We start from the raw sequence: 19802 nt of genomic DNA, 5'->3' as shown, positions 1-19802 counted from the left end.
CTTGTCCAGGCTCGCCGCCAGGTTTGGTTGGCACAGTCTCCTCTTTCTGAGGCGTGCAGGAGAACCCTCCGCAGTGTTCCAGTTGAACCTGGGGAGCTGTTTGGCTCTGCAGCTCTAGAGGCGCTTGAGCGAAGAGTCCAGGCCAGGAAGACTCGCGAGCATCTATCTGTGCTTCAAAGGAGTGTGCCTCCTCCTAGCAGGCCTAGAGGTTCTTCAGCTGCCCCACAGCGCAGCTATCACCCACAGGCTCACCCCAGTGGCTACCTTAGGTCTCAGCGCCCACGTCCACAGCCTGCTCAGCAGCAGGCACAGGCCTTTCGGGCCCCTGAGCGGCTGCCCTCGGGGCAGCCTCAGGTCCCATATGCTGCCCGTCGTTCCCCCAGGACCTTTAGAGGTCGGGGGACCCGGCGCTGAGGGTCAGGGGCCAGTCGTCGTGTTTTTCCCAGCAGCAACTCAGCTATTGGGCTGCTTCCACCAGGGACCCGTGGGTGCTTTCCACCTTGACCCATGGGTACAAACTTCAGTTCCGACGCCGGCCCCCAGCCTATGGCCGGGTCAAGATGACCATCATACACGACCCGGCCAAAGCCCAAGCCCTCACCCAGGAGCTTTCCGCCCTCCTGGACAAGGGTGCCATCGAGCCAGTAGATCCCCTGTTGCAACCCGGGGGGTTCTACTCGACTTATTTTCTGGTAGCAAAGAAAGACGGCGGACTCCGTCCTATCCTCGACTTGAGGGGCCTAAACAGGTTCCTGAAGATCCTGAGGTTCCACATGCTAAGCACCGCAGAGGTTCTGCGTACTGTTGCCAGGGGGGAGTGGTTTACATTAGTAGACCTGAAGGATGCCTACTTTCACGTTCCCATAGCACCGCACCACAGACAGTTTCTGCGGTTTGCTTTCCAGGGGCGTCGTTTTCAGTTCAGGGTGCTCCCGTTTGGCCTCTCCCTTTCCCCACGGGTGTTCACCAGGTGTGTGGCAGCAGCCCTCTCACCCCTACAGTCACGGGGCATGAAGATCCTGGACGACTGGCTCATCTGTGCACCATCCCAGTCTCAGGTGGCCCTGGACACGACACTTCTTCTCTCCCATGTGGCCCGCCTGGGTCTCCGGGTGAATCTCACGAAGAGTTGCCTGGTGCCATCGCAGAGCATAGTCTTTCTCGGTGTGTCTCTCGACGCAGTCGCCATGAAGGCCTGTCCGTCGCCACAGCGGGTGGACGGCATCCTCCGCCTCCTTCTCCTGTTTCGGGAAGGCAGGCTGTTGCGCTATGTGGAGTTTTTGCGCCTCCTAGGGAAACTGACGGCTGCCGCTACAGTGGTTCCTCTAGGACTGCTGTCGCTACGCCCCCTCCAGAGGTGGCTGCACAGCTTTCATCTGGATGTCAGGTGGCATCGGCACAGGGGACTCAAGGTGTCACGCTGCTGCCTACTTGCTCTGGCTCCGTGGAGGGACAGATCGTTTCTTCTCCAGGGCATGCCCATGGGTTCCATTGCATCCCGTCGGGAAACCGTCACAACAGATGCCTCCCTCTCGGGGTGGGGTGCTGTGTGGCAGAACCGGACAGCAGGAGCTGTGGCCTGTTCAGGTCCGCTCAGAGCATATCAATGTTCTGGAGCTGCGGGCTGTGCACAGGGCACTGCAGTCATTTCTTCCCTTCCTGGGCGGCCGGCATGTGCTCGTGCGGTCGGACAATGTCTCGGCCGTCTCTCACATAAACCACCAGGGAGGCACCAGGTCTGCACGGCTGTTGCAGGCATCCCGGGACCTCCTGTTGTGGGCAGCACCACGCCTGGCCAGCAGGCGTGTATTTGAGAGCAATGTATTTGCCTGGGGTACAGAATCAGGCTGCAGACTCACTCTCCCGTTGCAAGCCGCCGCCGGGGGAGTGGCGGCTTCATCCGGAGGTCATCCTCAACATCTGGGACGTCTTTGGCAGGGCAGAGGTGGATCTCTTTGCCACAAAGGAGTCGACCCATTGCCCCCTGTGGTTCTCCTGGACAGAGGAGAGCAGCCCTCTGGGTCAGGATGCTCTCGCCCACGATTGGCCAGAGGGTCCCCTCTATGCCTTTCCACCAATCCCTCTGATTTTTCCGACGCTACAGAGGGTCCTCCAGCAGGGTCACAGACTGCTGTTGGTAGCCCCCTTCTGGCCAGGGAGAACATGGTTTCCACTGCTGCGCAGGCTCTGCAGCAGTTCACCACAGCGCCTTCCCGACAGGAAGGACCTCCTGTCACAGTTACAGGGCAAGATCTGGCATCCCGACCCTCGTTGCCTACAGCTATGGGTCTGGCCGCTGCAGGGCCCAACCCGCTGCTGACGGAGTGCTCAGACGATGTCTACAATACCATACTGAACGGCAGGGCGCCTTCTACCCGGGCGCAGTATGAGAATAGGTGGCAGCTATTTACGGCATGGTGTTCAGACAGGGCTGAGGACCCTGTGCATTGTTCAGTTCCAATGATTTTGGAGTTCCTCCAGTCACTCCTGGATGGCGGCCGAGCCCCAGCTACTCTGAGGGTATACGTGGCAGCCATCTCCTCGAGACATGCTCGGGTAGACAATGACACAGTGGGGGGCCACAGATTGGTGTCCCTTTTTTTATTTATTTTTTTGAAGGGGGCGTTGCGGTTACGACCCCCACGAGCACAGCGTGCCCCAGCATGGGATCTGCACCTGGTGCTCGATGCTTTATGCTTGCCTCCTTTTGAACCCCTGGCTCAGGTGGAGCTGAAGTGGGTCTCCACTAAAACTGCCTTTCTCCTCGCCATCGCGTCAGCGAAGCGCGTCGGGGAGCTTCATGCTCTGTCCGTGAGTGACTCATGTCTGAGGTGGAACTCGGATGGCTCAGGGGTTATCCTGTGGCCGAATCCAGCTTTCCTCCCGAAGGTTCTGTCATCGTCGAACCTCAACCGACCTGTCCGCCTGGCACAATTTGTCGCCTCGGAAGGGGAGGACAGGTTCAAACTGCTGTGTCCTGTGCGAGCTCTGAGAGCGTACGTAGCTGCGACCGCAGGCATTAGATGCTCGGACCAGCTCTTCCTCTGCTATGGTGGTCCTAGGAGGGGCTGTGCTCTCTCCAAGCAGCGATTGTCTCATTGGGTTGTGGACGTCATCACCCATGCCTATAAAGGAGGTGGTCACCCCCTGCCATCCGGGGTCAGGTGCCACTCTACCAGGGCTGTCTCAACGTCATGGGCTGCCCTGCGGGGCGTGCCCCTGGAAGACATCTGTGATGCAGCATCATGGACATCACCATGTACCTTTTCCAGGTTCTACCGGGTGAACGTTGCCACTCCCCATCCGTTGGCCGTGGTCCTGTTGCCCGACTCTGCTGTTCCCTCTCAATGAGGTAGGTGTTGGAGTTCCTCGTGACCTTGTTGGTATGAGCCATCCAGTGCTTAAAGCACCGCCTCTGGCGGTCAGTAAGGATGAAATAGAACGATAGTTACGTATGTAACTACGGTTCTATGAATCCTGGATGACCGCCAGAGCGCTCTGTCACTCAGAATCCTTGTGTACTCGCGAGAAGATTCTGCAGGAACAGATCCTCTGTCACCGGAAGATATAGGCTGTCCGGAGCTCATCAGGGGTCACAGGTGACTTTGTTGATATTAGGTACTCGAACTGCGCATGCGCGAGACGGATAAATCCAGTGCTTAAAGCACCGCCTCTGGCGGTCATCCAGGATTCATAGAACCGTAGTTACATACGTAACCATCGTTATCGATTAGTCAGACCTGTTTAGGTGGCTTGGCTAACAACCGTCACCGGAGCAAGTCCGGTTGTTTTCCAAAGCATCTGTCATTTCAGAAGCGACAACAAACAGGTCGCACATATCCTAACAACAGAACAGACAAGAGAAACGTATAAATCCCTTTATTTACGGCGTGATGTTGTGATAAAGACCAAATATATATAGCTTGTCGCGTTTTTTGAAGAAAGTAGTCCAATCCTTGGTCGCTTTTAACTCAATTTATTTGTTCAAGTATTTCGGTATGGTGACTATGAAGCAAAAGGGAGGGAATTGTATCTAACACACGTGGAGAGCTATATCGAAGAGCTACTTCAAGCCCCGGGCTTACGCCTCATGCCCACTGCACCGTAAGTCAAAGGACGTGGGAAGGCGTGGCTGACGGATGGGGGAGTAGTCTTTGCAGAGGCATCCGTCAGCCAATCAAATCGCTTCCCGCTAACAACAACAAAGCCAGGTTCTTCCCGCTTCTTCCTGCTTGTTGTGTTGTCACTGCAAGATGGATCCCGTTGTAGCAAGGAGGGTGTTTGTTCAAGTTGCTGGTGCTTTGGTCCACAGACGTGGAAAGCAAGTGCATCGGCGTTGGTGGGTTCACCCCATTCTCCGGACACGCAACCAGAGAGGGGAGTATCACGCACTTGTGCAGGATTTGCGTCTGGATGCTCTCCCATTCCATCAGTATTTTCGGATGCCTCCGGACCACTTCGACGAGTTGCTTGGCAAGGTGGGTCCTCTCATTACCATGGCAGACACAAGGTTTTCGTTCTGCAATTGGCCCTGCCGAGCGAATCGCCATTTGCCTACGGTAAGGATACTTTTCTTTTTAATGATCACACAACTAGCGTTTCCATACAGCTCATTGGTGTGCACATACTGCTAGGCTATAGAAAAGGTGCCCATTTCCATCCACAGCGTTTGCATAAAATTACCTAATTACCATCACTAGCACCGTGCAGGCATACACCCATCTGGCACAACCCGGACTTCCGTCTGCACAATACACCGATCTATCTCCCCAAATGGCAGCAAAAGGGCATTACCCACTTCCATCACGTTTTTGAAAATCACGAATTTATGTCATTCAAAGCAATAATCCAAAAATGTGGGATTGGGACGGACCAATTTCTCCACTACCAACAGTTTAAAGCCCTACAACCTTCCAAAACCAGCGAACAGTTACTGGACATTAGGGATGGGCAAAATGATTCTTTTCCGGGAACTAGTTCTTTCAGTTCAGTTTACTATAACGATTCGTTTATTTGATTCGGTCGTTTTGATTCGTTCGTTACGTCAGATTACATCTTAAAAAAAAATTATATATATATATATTTTTTTATAATTTTTTAATTGGTCATGGGTCCGGATAGGACCGTCAAGACCGCAGTCCGCCGTTTGGAGATACCTGCTATTTAGTATATCGAACGTCCCACCAATATTTATACCACTTGCTTACTCTTCTATATTTCATTCATGGTTTTACATTTATAATTTTATTTTACTTTACATTTAATTCTTCATTGTTCAGGCATTACAGAACTTGCATGGTCATAAATAAAAAATACGAACTGCAGTTTAATTTCTTTGTTTGTTCTTAAATTGATGTAGAATGGAGCAAAGACTCCTGGGATTGGGAAATGCGTTTATCCAATAAACAGATGGAGGGTTAGGCAGACAGAGAAAGCGCGCATATTCGACGGTACCGCCTTGTCATTGGTTTACCCAGGTGCCATTCCAACACCATTGCTACCTCTCATTGGCTGAATCTTTGAGCACGTTGTAGACTCAATCAATATAAGTCGCGGGGAGACGGAGCTCTGTTCGTTTGTATATTTTATTTTCGTGACCATATGTTTGGTTTATGTTAAAAAAAAAGAATCAAAGAACCAGTTCTTCTTGTTTTGGGGAACCAGTTCTTGTCGTTCACGTTCGGGATTCGTTCGTTGTAACGAATCAGTCGCGACCGACACATCCCTACTGGACATACTCAACAACCCCAAAAAACGTATATCAAAACTCTACAGAATCATCGCCTCATCTAACCCCACAATAACGCTTCCGAAAAACAAATGGGAGGGCGACTTAACTCTGTTTCTGGACCCAAATCTGCAGAAACGTCTTCACTATGACCACCAACACTAACTTACAACTCATACAATATAAAACTATCCACAGAACACACATCACTCAGAGTAAAATGTTTAAAATGGGATTATCTGACACAGACACTTGCTCACTGTGCACTTCGGGGAGCATTGACACCTATTTCCATGCAACTTGGCTCTGTCAACCTGTTCACTCTCTCTGGACCACAGTAACAAACACACTATCTTCGGTCCTGGACTGCAGAGTCCCACTGTCTCCAGCACTCTGTCTTCTAGGAGACACCTCAGATTCCCCCTTCCCCTCAAAATACAAAACCCCAGTCCTTGTCTCTCTAGCTATCACCAAGAAAATAGTCTTTCAAAACTGGAAATCTAAATCATCTTGCCACTTCAACCATTGGACCAACTTAATCACAGAATTCATCCTGACAGAAGAAACTGCTGCATATAAAAAGAACAATATCTCCGCCTTTAAAGAAATCTGGAATCCCCTCATAACATTTCTACAAATTCAACAGTTAAGGTAAGCCATGTACATTCGAAGCCCCCCCCCCTCACCCCCCCTCTTCCCCTCCTAACTCTCTCTAGTTCCCCCCCCACACACACACGTTCCCTTTCCCCAAACAACACCTTATAGCTACACACTTGCATATACCTACCCTACACACATAGCACCATACTCCTCCTTTCAGACCACATCTACCACTCCACATTTCTCCACCATTTGTCTCTGTCTGCCTGTCTGACTGTGCGTCCCTGTGTCTGTCTGTCAGTATGTATGTTAAAGCTTGTTTCTGAGTTTTTCTTTCTTTGTGTCTGTTATTTTACTTTTTTTGTGTGTGTGTGTCTTGCGCACTTGGGTATATGGGTTCGGAGCCACTTCAATCTCCTTTTTATTTTCTTTTTCATTATTATCATTATTATTATTCTCTCCTATTTCTTACTTTTGTAAATCAAATTTTGTTGAATAAAAATAAAGTTGTCCTCCGAAGAGGGGGACAACTAGAATGGAGTTGTCCCCCATTCTAGTTGTGGGGGACAACTAGAATGGGGGTGGTGGATAAAAAATAAATAAAAAATAAGTACATTCTTTACTGCTTTCTTTGTTAGGTATCTGGCCACTGGTGATTCCTTTCATACGATTGGCTTCAGCTATCGTGTGGGCACTTCGTCAGTGTGTAGGATAGTGCGGGAGGTAGCCAGTGCCATCTGGACTGCTTTGGTGGAGGAGGAGATGTCTGTTCCCACGAGGGCGGACTGGAGCACCATGGCCGAGCAGTTTGAGTGGCGCTGGAACTTCCCCAACTGCATCGGAGCAATTGATGGGAAGCATGTAGTGATACAAGCTCCAGGTAACTCTGGCACCTTGTATCACAACTACAAGGGTACCTTCTCCCTGGTCCTCCTCGCTCGTAGTGGACGCCGACTACCTGTTCCGGGTTGTGGATGTTGGAGGCTACGGCAGGACGAGTGACAGCGGCTCCCTCCGTAACTCTGCGTTTGGGGAAGCTCTTCGTGATGGCACCCTTGACCTCCCTCCCGCCCGTGTCATCTCCGGAGCAGAGCAGCGGGGGCCACTTCCTCACGTGTTTGTGGGGGATGAGGCGGTCCCACTCATGACCCACCTGCTGCGGCCATTCCCTGGACAACATCACACTCTGGAGAAGCGTGTTTAACTACCGCCTCAGCCGGGCTCGTCTGGTAGTGGAATGTGCCTTCGGGATCTTGGCATCTAGGTGGCGCATGTACCGGCGCGTGATTGGTACCAGTCCTGAGGTAGCTGAGGTGTGTGTGAGGGCCACCTGTGTGCTGCCCAACTTTCTCGAGAGGAAGAAGCTGCAGGGGGGAAGACGCGGGGTGGAACCGAACATCGAGCCATAAACTGATCCTGAAGCCCTGTGTGATGCACCCAGGATGGGCTCCAACAACGCCACCAGACTGACCATCCAGATGCGGGAGGCCTACTGTGCGTTCTTCAATGAGGAGGGTGCAGTGCCAAGAGCCTAGCAACACAAAGGCTCTTCAACCAAACAGCTTTTTAAGAGCTACCCATATCTTCAGAAAATAAGCATATTCCAACTACACCTGCACCTTCCTATAGCTGCGTATATATTGTACATTTGCTGAAGGTTAAGTTTTAAAAGTAAATGTAATAATGATTGATAATGATTTGGTTTTGTTTTTTCACAGATGACCCGAGCCAGCTTTCAAGAAACCCTATTGTCTTTCTTCTGCAAGTGTACTGAATAATTAATATTAATATAACATAATTCTAGTTCCAAATTATAATGTATTATAAATTAATTATAAAAGGAACACAGCACAAAGTATTATTTTTTTTATTAAGAACACACAGAACAACAAAACGACAGAATCACCATAACAAATATAACCTCACGCAGTCAGTCAGTCACTCACTCACTCACTGTCATTCTCCCGAACCTCCCTAACCTGTAGCGCCGCCATATCCGCCCTGGAAACAATTTGGTATACCTCGTACCGCACCATGGCTCTACTGGGACTGGAGAGCCTTCTCATAGCGGGGAGGAGTGACCTAAAAAAAATCTCGTCCTCGGAGGGGGGCTGTGGCTGCGGCTGCGGCTGCGAGGCAAGTGTAGCCAGTGGCTTCATTAACGCAAGCATGCCCTGCTCAAAAGAGGACATCTCAGGCCTACGTCTCTTTCTACCCCTGCCCTCTTCTGGGGGCTGCACACGCCACTGGCTCCTACCCACAGGTCCACTGTCCGCTGCTGGGGCCGTGGCTGGGGCCGTGGCTGGGGCTGTGGCTGCCTCATCTGCCATTGCTGCTGCTAGTGCTGGGGGTGACAGCGGACCTGCCTCTTCATGTGAACCACCTCCATGCTCCTCTGTCACCGCCACCACCGACACCGGGGATGGGTTCCGATGCTGGAGGTGGTCCCTCTATCTTGGAGGAATGGCGCTAGGAAGCCCATCACCGCCATGTACCTCCATACAGGCTGCTTCTCACTGGCCCCTGCCCCACTCCTATGGGCTTCCTTCTCCTTCATCCTCTCCCTCCGATATCTGTCCCTGAGGGATCTCCACCTCTTCACACATTCAGGCACTATAAATAAATATATATGAAATAAAATTATTGATCACATTACAATCTACTTCATTCTTTTCATTATTATTTTCTGTAAAGACTTGAACATTTATGTCTCTGTACTCTTTATAATCTATGTAGCAGTAGCTATGCTGTAGCTGCTATGTTACGTTTTTGGATTCTGCATGCACGGTCCAAATCGAATGAATAAATACAGGGATATTGTTTCCAAAACGCATATGTATACAGAAAGTGCATGCTTAAACATGTGTCAGCAATTGCAACTATACATTCTAGGTAGCAGTTAATTAGATATTTTGGACGATGCTAATGCTGGACCATGCATGCTGTATTGCTAGCAGTCATTCAACACTGATTCAATTTGAGAAGTACATACATACATCGAAAATAATCAGAAAAAAAATACATATGACCTGTTTCCCCCACCTCCAATGACACATGCCCGATCTTTGAGTGTGGTGTCCCTGTAGGTGTACATGGACTGGTCGTATAAAATGGGGCGAGAACAAACGGCGATTATTAGTTTGTCCTCCATCTTTTAATTAACTTCCCCGCCGCTTTCCCGCTTTCCAGTATCGTCAGAGCCCGAGTCGCGTCACAGTGCTTAAATTTGCATACGCGATCTGATTGGATGAAGGATCCGTCGCTGCCGAAAAAGTTGAAATTATTTCAACTTTTTGACGGAGCCGTAGGCTCCAACGGAACGAACGGATCCACAATGCATTGTGCGTCCGTCCCCATTCAAAGTCAATGGGGATCAGTCAACGGACGGAGGTAGTGGACACGAGGCGTTAGGCCCGGGTCTCTGTGCGGGTCCGTCTATCTCTCTGGACTCCAATCTCACTGCCGCGCTGGTTAGGGTCAAGTGGGTGTGGCCGGTGTGACGTATTGGCTCCGCCCTCCTCACCTATCTAAAGGTGCTGCCATCTGTGGCTAGAGTAGTTAATGCAGCTTATGTGTTCGATCCTGCTTCCTAGTGGCTATGTGGGGTCAGCTTATGTGCTTAAAATACGTAACAAGCTTTACATATGCGGCAATACTTATATTATAGTGAGGAGGCCGGCAGTGGCGCCTCCAGAAAATTATTCCAGGGGTGGCCAGTGGGGGCCACAGCAAATCTTAGGGTGGCATACAAAAAAAAAAAAAAAACATAACCCAATTTAATAATCTACTATTTATTCTAATAAATCTATGTAATATGGTGTATACAGACATATTTTGATCTCTTGACTGTTAATGGCAACTCTCAAACAAGCAATCTTGTTTTACATGTGTACATGTGAACATTTTCACACCGAGTAATACACTCGTCTCAACACCGGTATTACCGAGTATAAACGGTATAAACTTTGAAACTAGGTCAACCGCCACACAAGCATCGGTTTTTAGACCCTTCTCGTCCTTCAGTTGCCGCCAACGTTCGAAAGCAGTGCCTAGGATTATTCTTGATTTCAGTTTTTCTCTTTCAGCGTTTTTATTATCAATTACTCTCGTCTTGTCTGCCATGGAAATTGTCTTCTACTGCTAGGTCCAAATGTGGATTAACTAGTTCCAGTAGCTACCGCAGGATAACAACAAACAGGAGCTTGCTCTGGGTCACAAGAGTTTTTCGAGCCCTGCCCGTTCCACAGATGATTGACTTGTTTAATTTTCATGTCAGTACTTCTAACTCAGTGGCTGTAAGCGGGTTATGATAAGGATTTCAAGTAATTTTGCAAAAATGGCCAAAAAAGCGAATTCCATACCCAACCTTTAATCTTACCAAAAACTTGTGTCATTGTCAGAAGGAGGGCAATGAACTGAAGATCTATTTGTGCCAACAGACCTCTTGCTTCAGTAGCCCTGTCACCATTTCTCTCTTCAGAGAGTCTTTTCAGTAGGCACATGATAGCCGGCAGTTTATCCTTAACCGTTTTGCATGCATTGTACCGACATGCCCACCGTGTCTCTATCAGTCTTTGTAATTCTCTTGGTGCCCCCTGATACATTTCTCTCTGTACCTCTAGCCACTTTTGATGTACATGGGACCCTAACACAAAAACATAGAGCCTCTGCAAAAGAGAAAAAAAACAATCTGCTTCATTGAGGCATTTCACACTGTCAACTAATACCAAATTTAAGCAGTGTGCATTGCAGTGCACATAGAAGGCTAATGGGGCCTCTGCCTTAATCCGTGCCTGGACACCTGTGTTTTTCCCACTCATGACAGAGGCCCCATCATAACCCTGTCCTACTAAGTGATTTCTGTAATCAAGTCCATACTTTTGCATTAATTGTATAATTTTCGAGAGGGGTCTGGCTGCAGACATCCACCCACACGCTCCAAACATCCACCCACAGGCACTTCCGCTGCAGACAGAAACATCCACCCACACGCCGGAAATTGCGTGCTGGTGGATGTCTGGAGCGCGATTTGCACATTATTCAACAGCGCCCCCTCGGGTCACACTTTTCGGTGGGTCGCAGAATTCGGTGTAACAACGGGACTCACTGCTCGTTTGGATGGAGGCCTACACCACAAACAATGACCCCAGGGTTATTCCCGACTACTTCGTGTCATCCGCTGAACGCTTGGGAGGATGCCCGGAGCGTCTGCGTGCTGACAGAGGAACGGAAAATGGACACGTCGAGATTAAAGTCGATATGATGTTTCAACTTGATTCTCGACGTTTTGAGTTTAATGTCGACATGTGGACATTAAAGTCGACGTGTCGATTTTAATCTCGTCACGGCAAAAATATTTTTTTTCTTCACGTGTGGCCCTAATACTCGTCGTAACAGAGTTAAGTTGTAATAAAATAATTACCACGAATTGAATTGACGCCGCTCGTTTCGCTTTAACTAGAGTTGCACCTATCAGCTGTTCATCTCCGCAGCGGTGGATGAGAAGTGTGATATCATTCTATAGACAAAATTGATTGTTAAATATTCGATCTGCCTGTTTAGTTCATACAATCGGTTTATAACTAAGAGATCATAGCACTTAGTTCAGTTAAAAGGGGTAAAAGAGATAAAAAATTTAATAAAACGGATAAAAGTTAATGAATTACTGTTATGTAATAGCCTACTATCCTGTCTCAGATTCTAAATGTTCAATGTCCCCCAGTCAATAGGGTGCTGGGGCTCAGACAGTTCATAAAACATATAATGAGAGAGAAACAGATGTAAAGTTCAGTATGAGGTAGAAATATATCTCATCATTAATTATATGCCAATAATAGTTAAAGTTGATGCTCTGATGGGACTAATTTGTCTAGACTACAACCACTACTGAATTACCGCCCTTTAAATAGTTTGCTGTGCTGTGAGAATTTATCGTCTTTGATCATAATTTTTTCTACAATTAAAACATAAATTGTAACATTTTTTTTCTGTCTTTTGTAGATGCATCACTCGATTTTTACGGATGATTCAAAGCCAGAAGCCAAACGCTGCACAACTTGCTGCACACTTTTCCACTGCCCCCTATGCCCAACTTTCAAACCAACCATCAACACGAAGCTTCAGTGCCACCTGGAATCCCACATAAAACATTCCATTACATTTAAAGGTGATATATGTATGTGTGTAGAAAGAATATAAGAATATATGTGTATATGTCTGTAGACAATATTTATGAATGTGTGTCTGCTTACTTTTATAAGTCACTGACTCATTTTCCTCTATCTTTTGCCTGCTTTGATCTTAGACAAAAAGATATGCAGGTGCAACCTCAGCTGCAGGGATGGGGGACATTATCATTGCCCCCTTTGTGGCAAAACGATCATCAGGAAGTCGGTTATGAATCTACACCTGAAGTCCTGCACAAACACGCAAGACAGTCCCTCCACCTCCGCTGCCGTCCATACATCCAACCAAAACCCCATCACAGTCAAGACAGGCACCACCTCTCCAGCCCCGACTGCTCCTTCTCCCCAAGCTTCAACTGTTGTCTCTTCCTCTGCCGTCTCTGCTGCCCAGAGTAAAAGTACAACCGGTTTGAAAAAAGGAAAATGCCCGCACTGTAAATTAACTTTCTATAAGAAAAACATAGAAAAACATATCCAGAGGACACACAACAAAAAACGAAAGGACATAACAGTTCATGACCATTTAAAGGGCGTCTGTGTGGATGCTACAAATGGCATATCTGCTGTCCAAAGAGCAAGGCATGGCTTCTCTGTGCCAGTACATGTCCAAAATAAAACCTGGGGTCATCTCCATAAAGTACAGTGCGAGTTGGAGGAATGTAGGCAATATCATTTAATGGCAGTAAGAAGTGGGCTTACATTTAGGCACTGTGAACACATCCGCTCACTGCAGTACTGCACAGATACAGCTGAAGAAGAACATCTCCAAGAAGAAATCCTATCCCAAATGGTGCAACTGCAATTTTTTGGTGATGCAAAAAAGGCAACTTGTCTGAAAAGGCAAAGAAATGCTCAGGCGTGTCACGTGCCTCTGTGTGTTGATGTCACACTTGAAGAACCCCAGATGCAGTTGTGTTTCTCTGTCCATGAGCCGACGGTAAACTACTATAGTCGCCTTGGCAGGATCATGGTGACATACAACTCCAAAGAAAACACGTGGCATTGTCCTTGTGCCAAACCCAGGATCTCTTGTGTTCACAAAAACATAAGTAAATGGCATTTATTTCAAATGAACCGTGACATCTTTAAAACCGAGACAGAGACAGCCTGTTTAAGTACACTTCATCAGCACCAGGGCACTGTCTACCCACCATTGGATGGAGAGTTGAAGAGGCTTGTGCAATACATATATACATTTAAAAAGCTACCAGCAGACCTACCTGGTGACCTGGTGAAGCCAAAGGTCTTGACTGATTATGTGACTGAGTTGCATCCAACAGAGACGATCTGTACCTTCTGTCCAGGGTCAGTACATCTTGACAAGTCAGCAAGAATCTCCAGCAATGCCAAGATAATCACCATGAATGGTGTAATTAAGAGTAAGTTATTGTTTACTTATTTTTATGATAGTTTGCAATTTTTGAACATGACACCTAAATAGTTACTCACTTTCTTTTTACCAGATGTTTCCACCTATTTCCGGCGATGTCCACAGTGCCAAATGTCCTATAGATACCAAGAGTGGACAGACGGACTCCATAACTTTGACGACCACATTGTATTGAGCCTTGAATTATGTATTTTTTTAAGACACAACTTGCAGGTAGGTACAATGGAATATTTAGGCTGATGAAAAATGCTCAAATATATTGTGTGTGTGTGTTGTTAATAACTTATTTGTTCATCTAGAATATGCAATGTTTTAAAACAAATGTTTTACTGTTATATCTCTTTCAGAACAACGTCTCTGTGTCCAAGGTGATACACTCACTGGAAAGCCTTAGGAATGAAACATTTCCTGCTAGAGACACAATCCTCCATGCCTACTACCACTTTGAGGCATTGATGAACCACGATTATTCCTTTTCCTGTGTTTGCTGTGGCTACTACCCGCCAATAGTTGTGATGGATCTGCACAAAAAAGGCGTCTTCAACTTACCTGGTTAGCTACAATGTCTAGTGTGGTTTTAGAGTGTTTAAATGTGTGTGTGCGCACACATACATTCATGCGTACTTATGTGTGTTAACGAAAACATTTTATTTCCTACTAGTGACTGACATGAAAGAAGCCTCTGACGACTTCACTGGTGGCGTGAACATCGAAGAGTTCTGGGATTCTGTTCAACTGGAGATGATTGCACAGGGATTTTTCAAAAGTATTAACATGCTTTCAAATGTCTCCTAATTTGTAACAACATTCATTCAATCACTTAACAAACACATCATTAATGTATTGTTTGGTTTGTTATCTCCTAGGTCAAGCAAAAAACACCTTTGCTGTTCATCCTAATTTTGAGCACTGGGCCCCTTGGATTGGGAAGAATACACGTAAATCCCAGACAGTGTTAAACACAGAGTTTGAAAAACGTTCATCTTCAAAGTCCTCCACTGAAGCAGAAGTCAGTATGGTGTCGGAGGACCGGCTTGTTGATGAACTCATGAAGCAGAAGGTAAAGTTGTATGTATGTATTTATGTACTCATGTTTGATTTGCCTTATGCAGCTTTTTTTTTAAATTGCTCTCAATGAGAAGAGAGCTTATGCCATACCCAGGGGCAAGCTACTGCACCCAGCATCTTTCCATATCTTTTACAGGAGTGCCAGGCTTTTTTTTTAGAGGGACGGTGCTTTTCTGCCAAATAAACACTATATGTAGACAGAGCCTTCGTAATTCTTTCATTCTCTGTATTTTTAAAAGGTTTCAACAGTGCGCAAGCTCTGTAAGGCCTGCAATTTGGATTCGAAGGGATCGCGGATGGATCTTGTTGTCAGACTGAGGGAGGAAATGAAGACACGTCATTCATATGATAAAATATTCCAGAAAATCTGGGGAGCATCTGGTAATGGACATCGCACATAGAGCATCAGAACTATGAGAGTAATTATTTGAATATTTTATAATAACTGTTTTTCAACCTTTTGTTATAGGTGGGTGGTCAGTGATCCTGTGCCCTCATGGTGTGGTGTACAGTTTGAAGTTCAACCTAAGGGCCGAGTCTCCAAGAGATTATGCCGATCTTCTATTGTCTTGGATGCACATGCCAAATGTGTCTGCTTACGATTTTGCTCGGGGCTTGGCAACTCATGCCAACCTCCGATCCCCAACCTCCCTGCCTTTCCAGCCACATGAAGGGAGACTGGCTGCATCTACCCAAGAGAACATCACAGCAGCACAGCAGAAAAAACTCAGTGTCCCTCTACCATGGCTTACTGAAAAGTTACAAAGACCCGATGAAGATGGACATCCTGTCACTGGTTCCTCAGACCACTATGTTTTATATGACAGATTCCACGAGGCCAACACAAACGATCCAAAGGAAGTCTTAAGAAGGCTCAATCTGGTCCCTGAACTGCAGGGTTCTTTTAATAGCCAGGTGGCTGAGCAGCTGTTTTCTAGCATGCAGAAAAACAACTACTTTCTGAACAACTTGGCACCATCGACACACATTTTTTTGATGAGAAACCTTGTTCATCATAAAAACAGCAACACAAATGCAAAACTTTTGGAGCAGCAGCTACAGAGAGGACATGAAACACATCAGGTGCAGGACATCTTCCTAAACAGCGTTGGACAAGCAGTTCTTGGTAAATATGAGGTCAAAGAAAAGTATTTTTTTTCCAATTGTAATTTGTGAAACTGCTTTTATTGAATAATTATGATTTACCCCTCTGCAGCCAAAAAGGCTTCTCACTGACCCAAACTTGAACAATGGTGGTTAGTAGGTTTTCAAAATAACTATTATGTTAATTTGTTTGTTAGTATTTTGTTAACTTCAGTTCTCCTTGATGATAGACATGGTCCCATGTGGAGCACACTGTGAGTCCATCACAAAATGTGACCAAGTCGGACCATGCCGAGCGTCATGGACACTGCAAAGTCATCCTGTCCAGGAGCAACTGGTATGTATTAGGTCGCTGTGAAATTTGAAAGGAGCCGTTTGTCCTCTTGACCGAGCCACCCATGAAATTCCTTTGGAAAATATTACAATTTTAGGAAGATATTTTTTATGTGTAATAATTTCTAATGACACACACACAAATCTATCTCATCAGCTTGCGTACATCTTGGATATTGAGAGGCCAGGGACGGAGTTGATTGTCAAAACCCAGAGGGGTTGCTGCCTGACACGTGCTGACTTTCAGACCCTTGGCCTGAATAACGAAATGGAATCAACCGTAAGTTAACAGCTGATGGATCTCTTTATGTTTAGAGGAAATTAAGTATGCAGTCAAGTTAAACTTTTTTCTGTTTTCTGCAGATAGGAAATGCATGTTTTGAGCTCATCCAACAAATTGCTCAGTCAAAGGTAGAATATTTACAAATCTTTTTCTGAACATACTTTTTTGTTTCTGATGTCTCTGCTCATGATTTCAATTTATTACACAGGGGAAGAGCATATTTGTGGCTGATCTCTATGCTGTTCCGACTTGGCGATATCCAACAGCATGTGACCCACTTTCAAGTTTACCTGTAAGTCTATTATGCCCTACTGGTTTCAATTTAAATTATAAACTCAGGGAACTTAAAACCATACCCATTTACAATAAATGCATAAATCAGAACAATCGGGAAGAGAAGTTGCAGGACAATAAGTTGTTATTCTAAAAATTCTGTCTATATATTCTTCCTGTATTTTCACAGTTTATTTTCAACTTTTCTCATTATTATTAGGATGATGTTTACTTCAGAGACGCTGTTGTAATTCCTGTTTGGAAACCTGGACATTTCTTGTTATCTGTAAGTAGCGATACTAACTATGACATGTGACTTTCATTACGCAAATTATGAAATTACGAAAATAGACCAAACTACCACTTGCACACCGAGTGTACTCCAAATTGTACTTATTTAATGCACCTTGTGGTATCGTTTTTTCTAAACTTTCATTTAATGTTCTGAGAAATAATCAGTATTCCATATTAGACTGTTCAGTGATTGAGTTGGTATTGTGTTGTGTTGTCTTGTCATCTCACGCAATGTTATGTAATTGTCATTAACTGCAATCATAGGTTTTGAACACAGGCCAGAGAGAGATATTCTTTCTGGATTCCAAATGTGAACATGCACAGTTTGGATTTGGCGATCTAGAAATGAGAGAACTGTTGAGGTCACTAACACAAACTTGCATGATGGTTCTTATTGATGTTCCTGATTGATGCAGTTTCAATGCCATTCTGTTTGTTCCAAAATGTTTGTTCTCCAGATCATGTTCTGATCTGTATAGCAGCCATTTTATGGTGCTGTTTATATATAACATGAATATTGGATATCAACTTAACCTTAGAATTTAACTAGAAATGTCCACATACTGTGAACTCCTAAACTTACAATAAATTGAAACCACTAAGTGAGTTTATATAATGGTACCATAAAAGGCCTGCTGAAATGGTGTGTGTGACTGCATGAAGATCTTGTTCCTGACTAAATAGATTGCGTCATGGGTGCGGTACATGAAAAAGGGCCATATTTTGCATGATTGATATGCTCTAAATGCTGCTGTCTGTTCCATTTTAGAAACCTTTGTCAGTCTCTCAGCCCTGGGCCATGGAAAGAGACGACTGGTTTGGACATCGAGGTAAATATATTGTTGTTTAATGATACTGTGCAACTAGAAGTACAAATACTAACTCATTTCTGACATGATAGGGCTTTCCACAGCAAAAGTATGGCATCGACTGTGGCATCTTCATGTTGATTGTAGGTGTGACTATTGGTCGGATTTATTTACTCTTTGTGCTTAAAAAATATTGACATAAAATTATTGTTTTATTTACAGTATGCCCTTTACAAAGTCATGGATGCACCCTTTGACTTCACTGTTGTAAGTTCCCTTGCTTATTCAAAGCTATCAAAAAAGTTATTTTATATTATGGCTGATATATATTTTTTCTATTTTATTAGACTGATATGCCATCGTTGAGAAAATGGTGGTGTATCATGCTGATTGAAAATCTTGACCTTGGAAGGTAAGGCCAAATTATGTTCACCTTTGTTTGACTAAGAAATGATTACACATGAGTGTCTCTATTGTATTTGTAGTGTATTCATTTCTCTTTCTTCCTTTAATTCTTAATATTTGAGCCATGGCAAACCCTTTGCCCACTGGACTGACACATCTAAGGCTCTTCTGCGGGGTGAGGTGCCACCAGTTTTTAAACTGAAGAAGAGAAGGCGAGATGAAATTCATGAGGTACGTTTTTATTTATATAGTTTTAATGCTGTTAATGTTAAGTTGCATTTGTTAGTTATTTTTTTGTTCATTTACTCCTACAACAATCTTTAATTTCCCTGAATCTTCCACCATTCAGTCATGACAATAATCTTTTGTAAAGAATGTGCCATCCTCCTAGGTGTGATGGTCTTTCATTATTTGAAGTATTTAAAGAGGACAAAATTATTCTGGTGTTCAACTCACTCAGTGTTCAACAGTTTCAGGTCCTCGTCTCTGTAGACAGACTTACCCCCTCCAGTTATGTTTCCCACCACAGTGCCGTTGTTGTCTAATTTGATGTGTTATTATCTGGATGGGCTTGTCTGCAGTCCGGGGTGTAGAACCTTACAGTTCCAAGTCTTAGTTTAAGTAACTAACTGGTTGCAAAAATAATATAATTGAATATAAAATTATTCCAACTTGGTGGCATTTAATTTTCTATTAAACAGGGGCCACTTTACAACATTGTGGCTGGAGTTGCCTGGCTGCGTAAGAATGCAGGTTTGCTCAAGGGGAAGGTGGTCGAGCCTGCATTTCCGAACATGGACGCAAAAGAACAGCAGGAGCTCCTGGAAAGGATACGTTCTTCAAGTGATGAAGAAGAAAAGTACCCCCTGCCCTTCACATTCGACTTTCAGGAAGACATGGAGGTCTTCCTAAACATGGCAGCTGAGGAGGATCTTCGGGTCAACGCCATGTTTCTGGGTCGCTGGGTGGACAGCCAGTGACATTGCTGTGTGTGTGTGTGTGTGTGTGTGTGTGTGTGTGTGTGTGTGTGTGTGTGTCTGTGTCTGTGTCTGTGTCTGTGTGTGTGTTGAGGTTCTGAGTTCAGTTATCTGTTGAGTGTTCTTAATAAAGTGTTATAACGTTTACAATGTATTGATTTTTTGTATGACTTTACTTATTAAATTTGGTTACACACAGAGCTAAGTTAAAACACAGACTTGAGTTTGTCGGATTTAAATATGGGCAAATAAGGTGGTCCAGCAGCACAAGGTAAGACAATATTATAGACAATTAGAGCCAGATATTAAATGAATGATGGTTCAGAGTAAGAATTTAGGAATGCAAAAGTGCT

The 19802-nt window shown here is 45.4% G+C and overlaps 1 protein-coding gene across 1 annotated transcript; it reads left to right on the top strand.

The window, feature by feature from the left end:
* The first annotated feature begins 14918 nt into the window (after positions 1 to 14918).
* Positions 14919 to 16170, top strand: LOC132463676 (HMG domain-containing protein 3-like). The gene is made up of 2 exons (XM_060059974.1): positions 14919 to 14963; positions 15398 to 16170. Exons 1-2 carry the CDS (start codon positions 14919 to 14921, stop codon positions 16145 to 16147), a joined length of 795 nt encoding a protein of 264 aa, XP_059915957.1. The 3' UTR covers positions 16148 to 16170.
* Positions 16171 to 19802: the final 3632 nt, after the last annotated feature.

Source organism: Gadus macrocephalus, chromosome 8, assembly GCF_031168955.1.
Source record: "Gadus macrocephalus chromosome 8, ASM3116895v1".
Lineage (NCBI taxonomy): Eukaryota > Metazoa > Chordata > Actinopteri > Gadiformes > Gadidae > Gadus > Gadus macrocephalus.
Note: the sequence above shows the minus strand (reverse complement) of the source record. Positions and strands in the feature narration are given on the sequence as shown.

Bases quoted from the DNA above. Each gene is read 5' to 3' on its own strand.
- LOC132463676 (XM_060059974.1), top strand. From the start codon at position 14,919: ATGGTGTCGGAGGACCGGCTTGTTGATGAACTCATGAAGCAGAAG. The intron at 14,964-15,397 runs GTAAAGTTGTAT...TGAGAGTAATTA, and splicing joins ATGAACTCATGAAGCAGAAG to TTTGAATATTTTATAATAAC.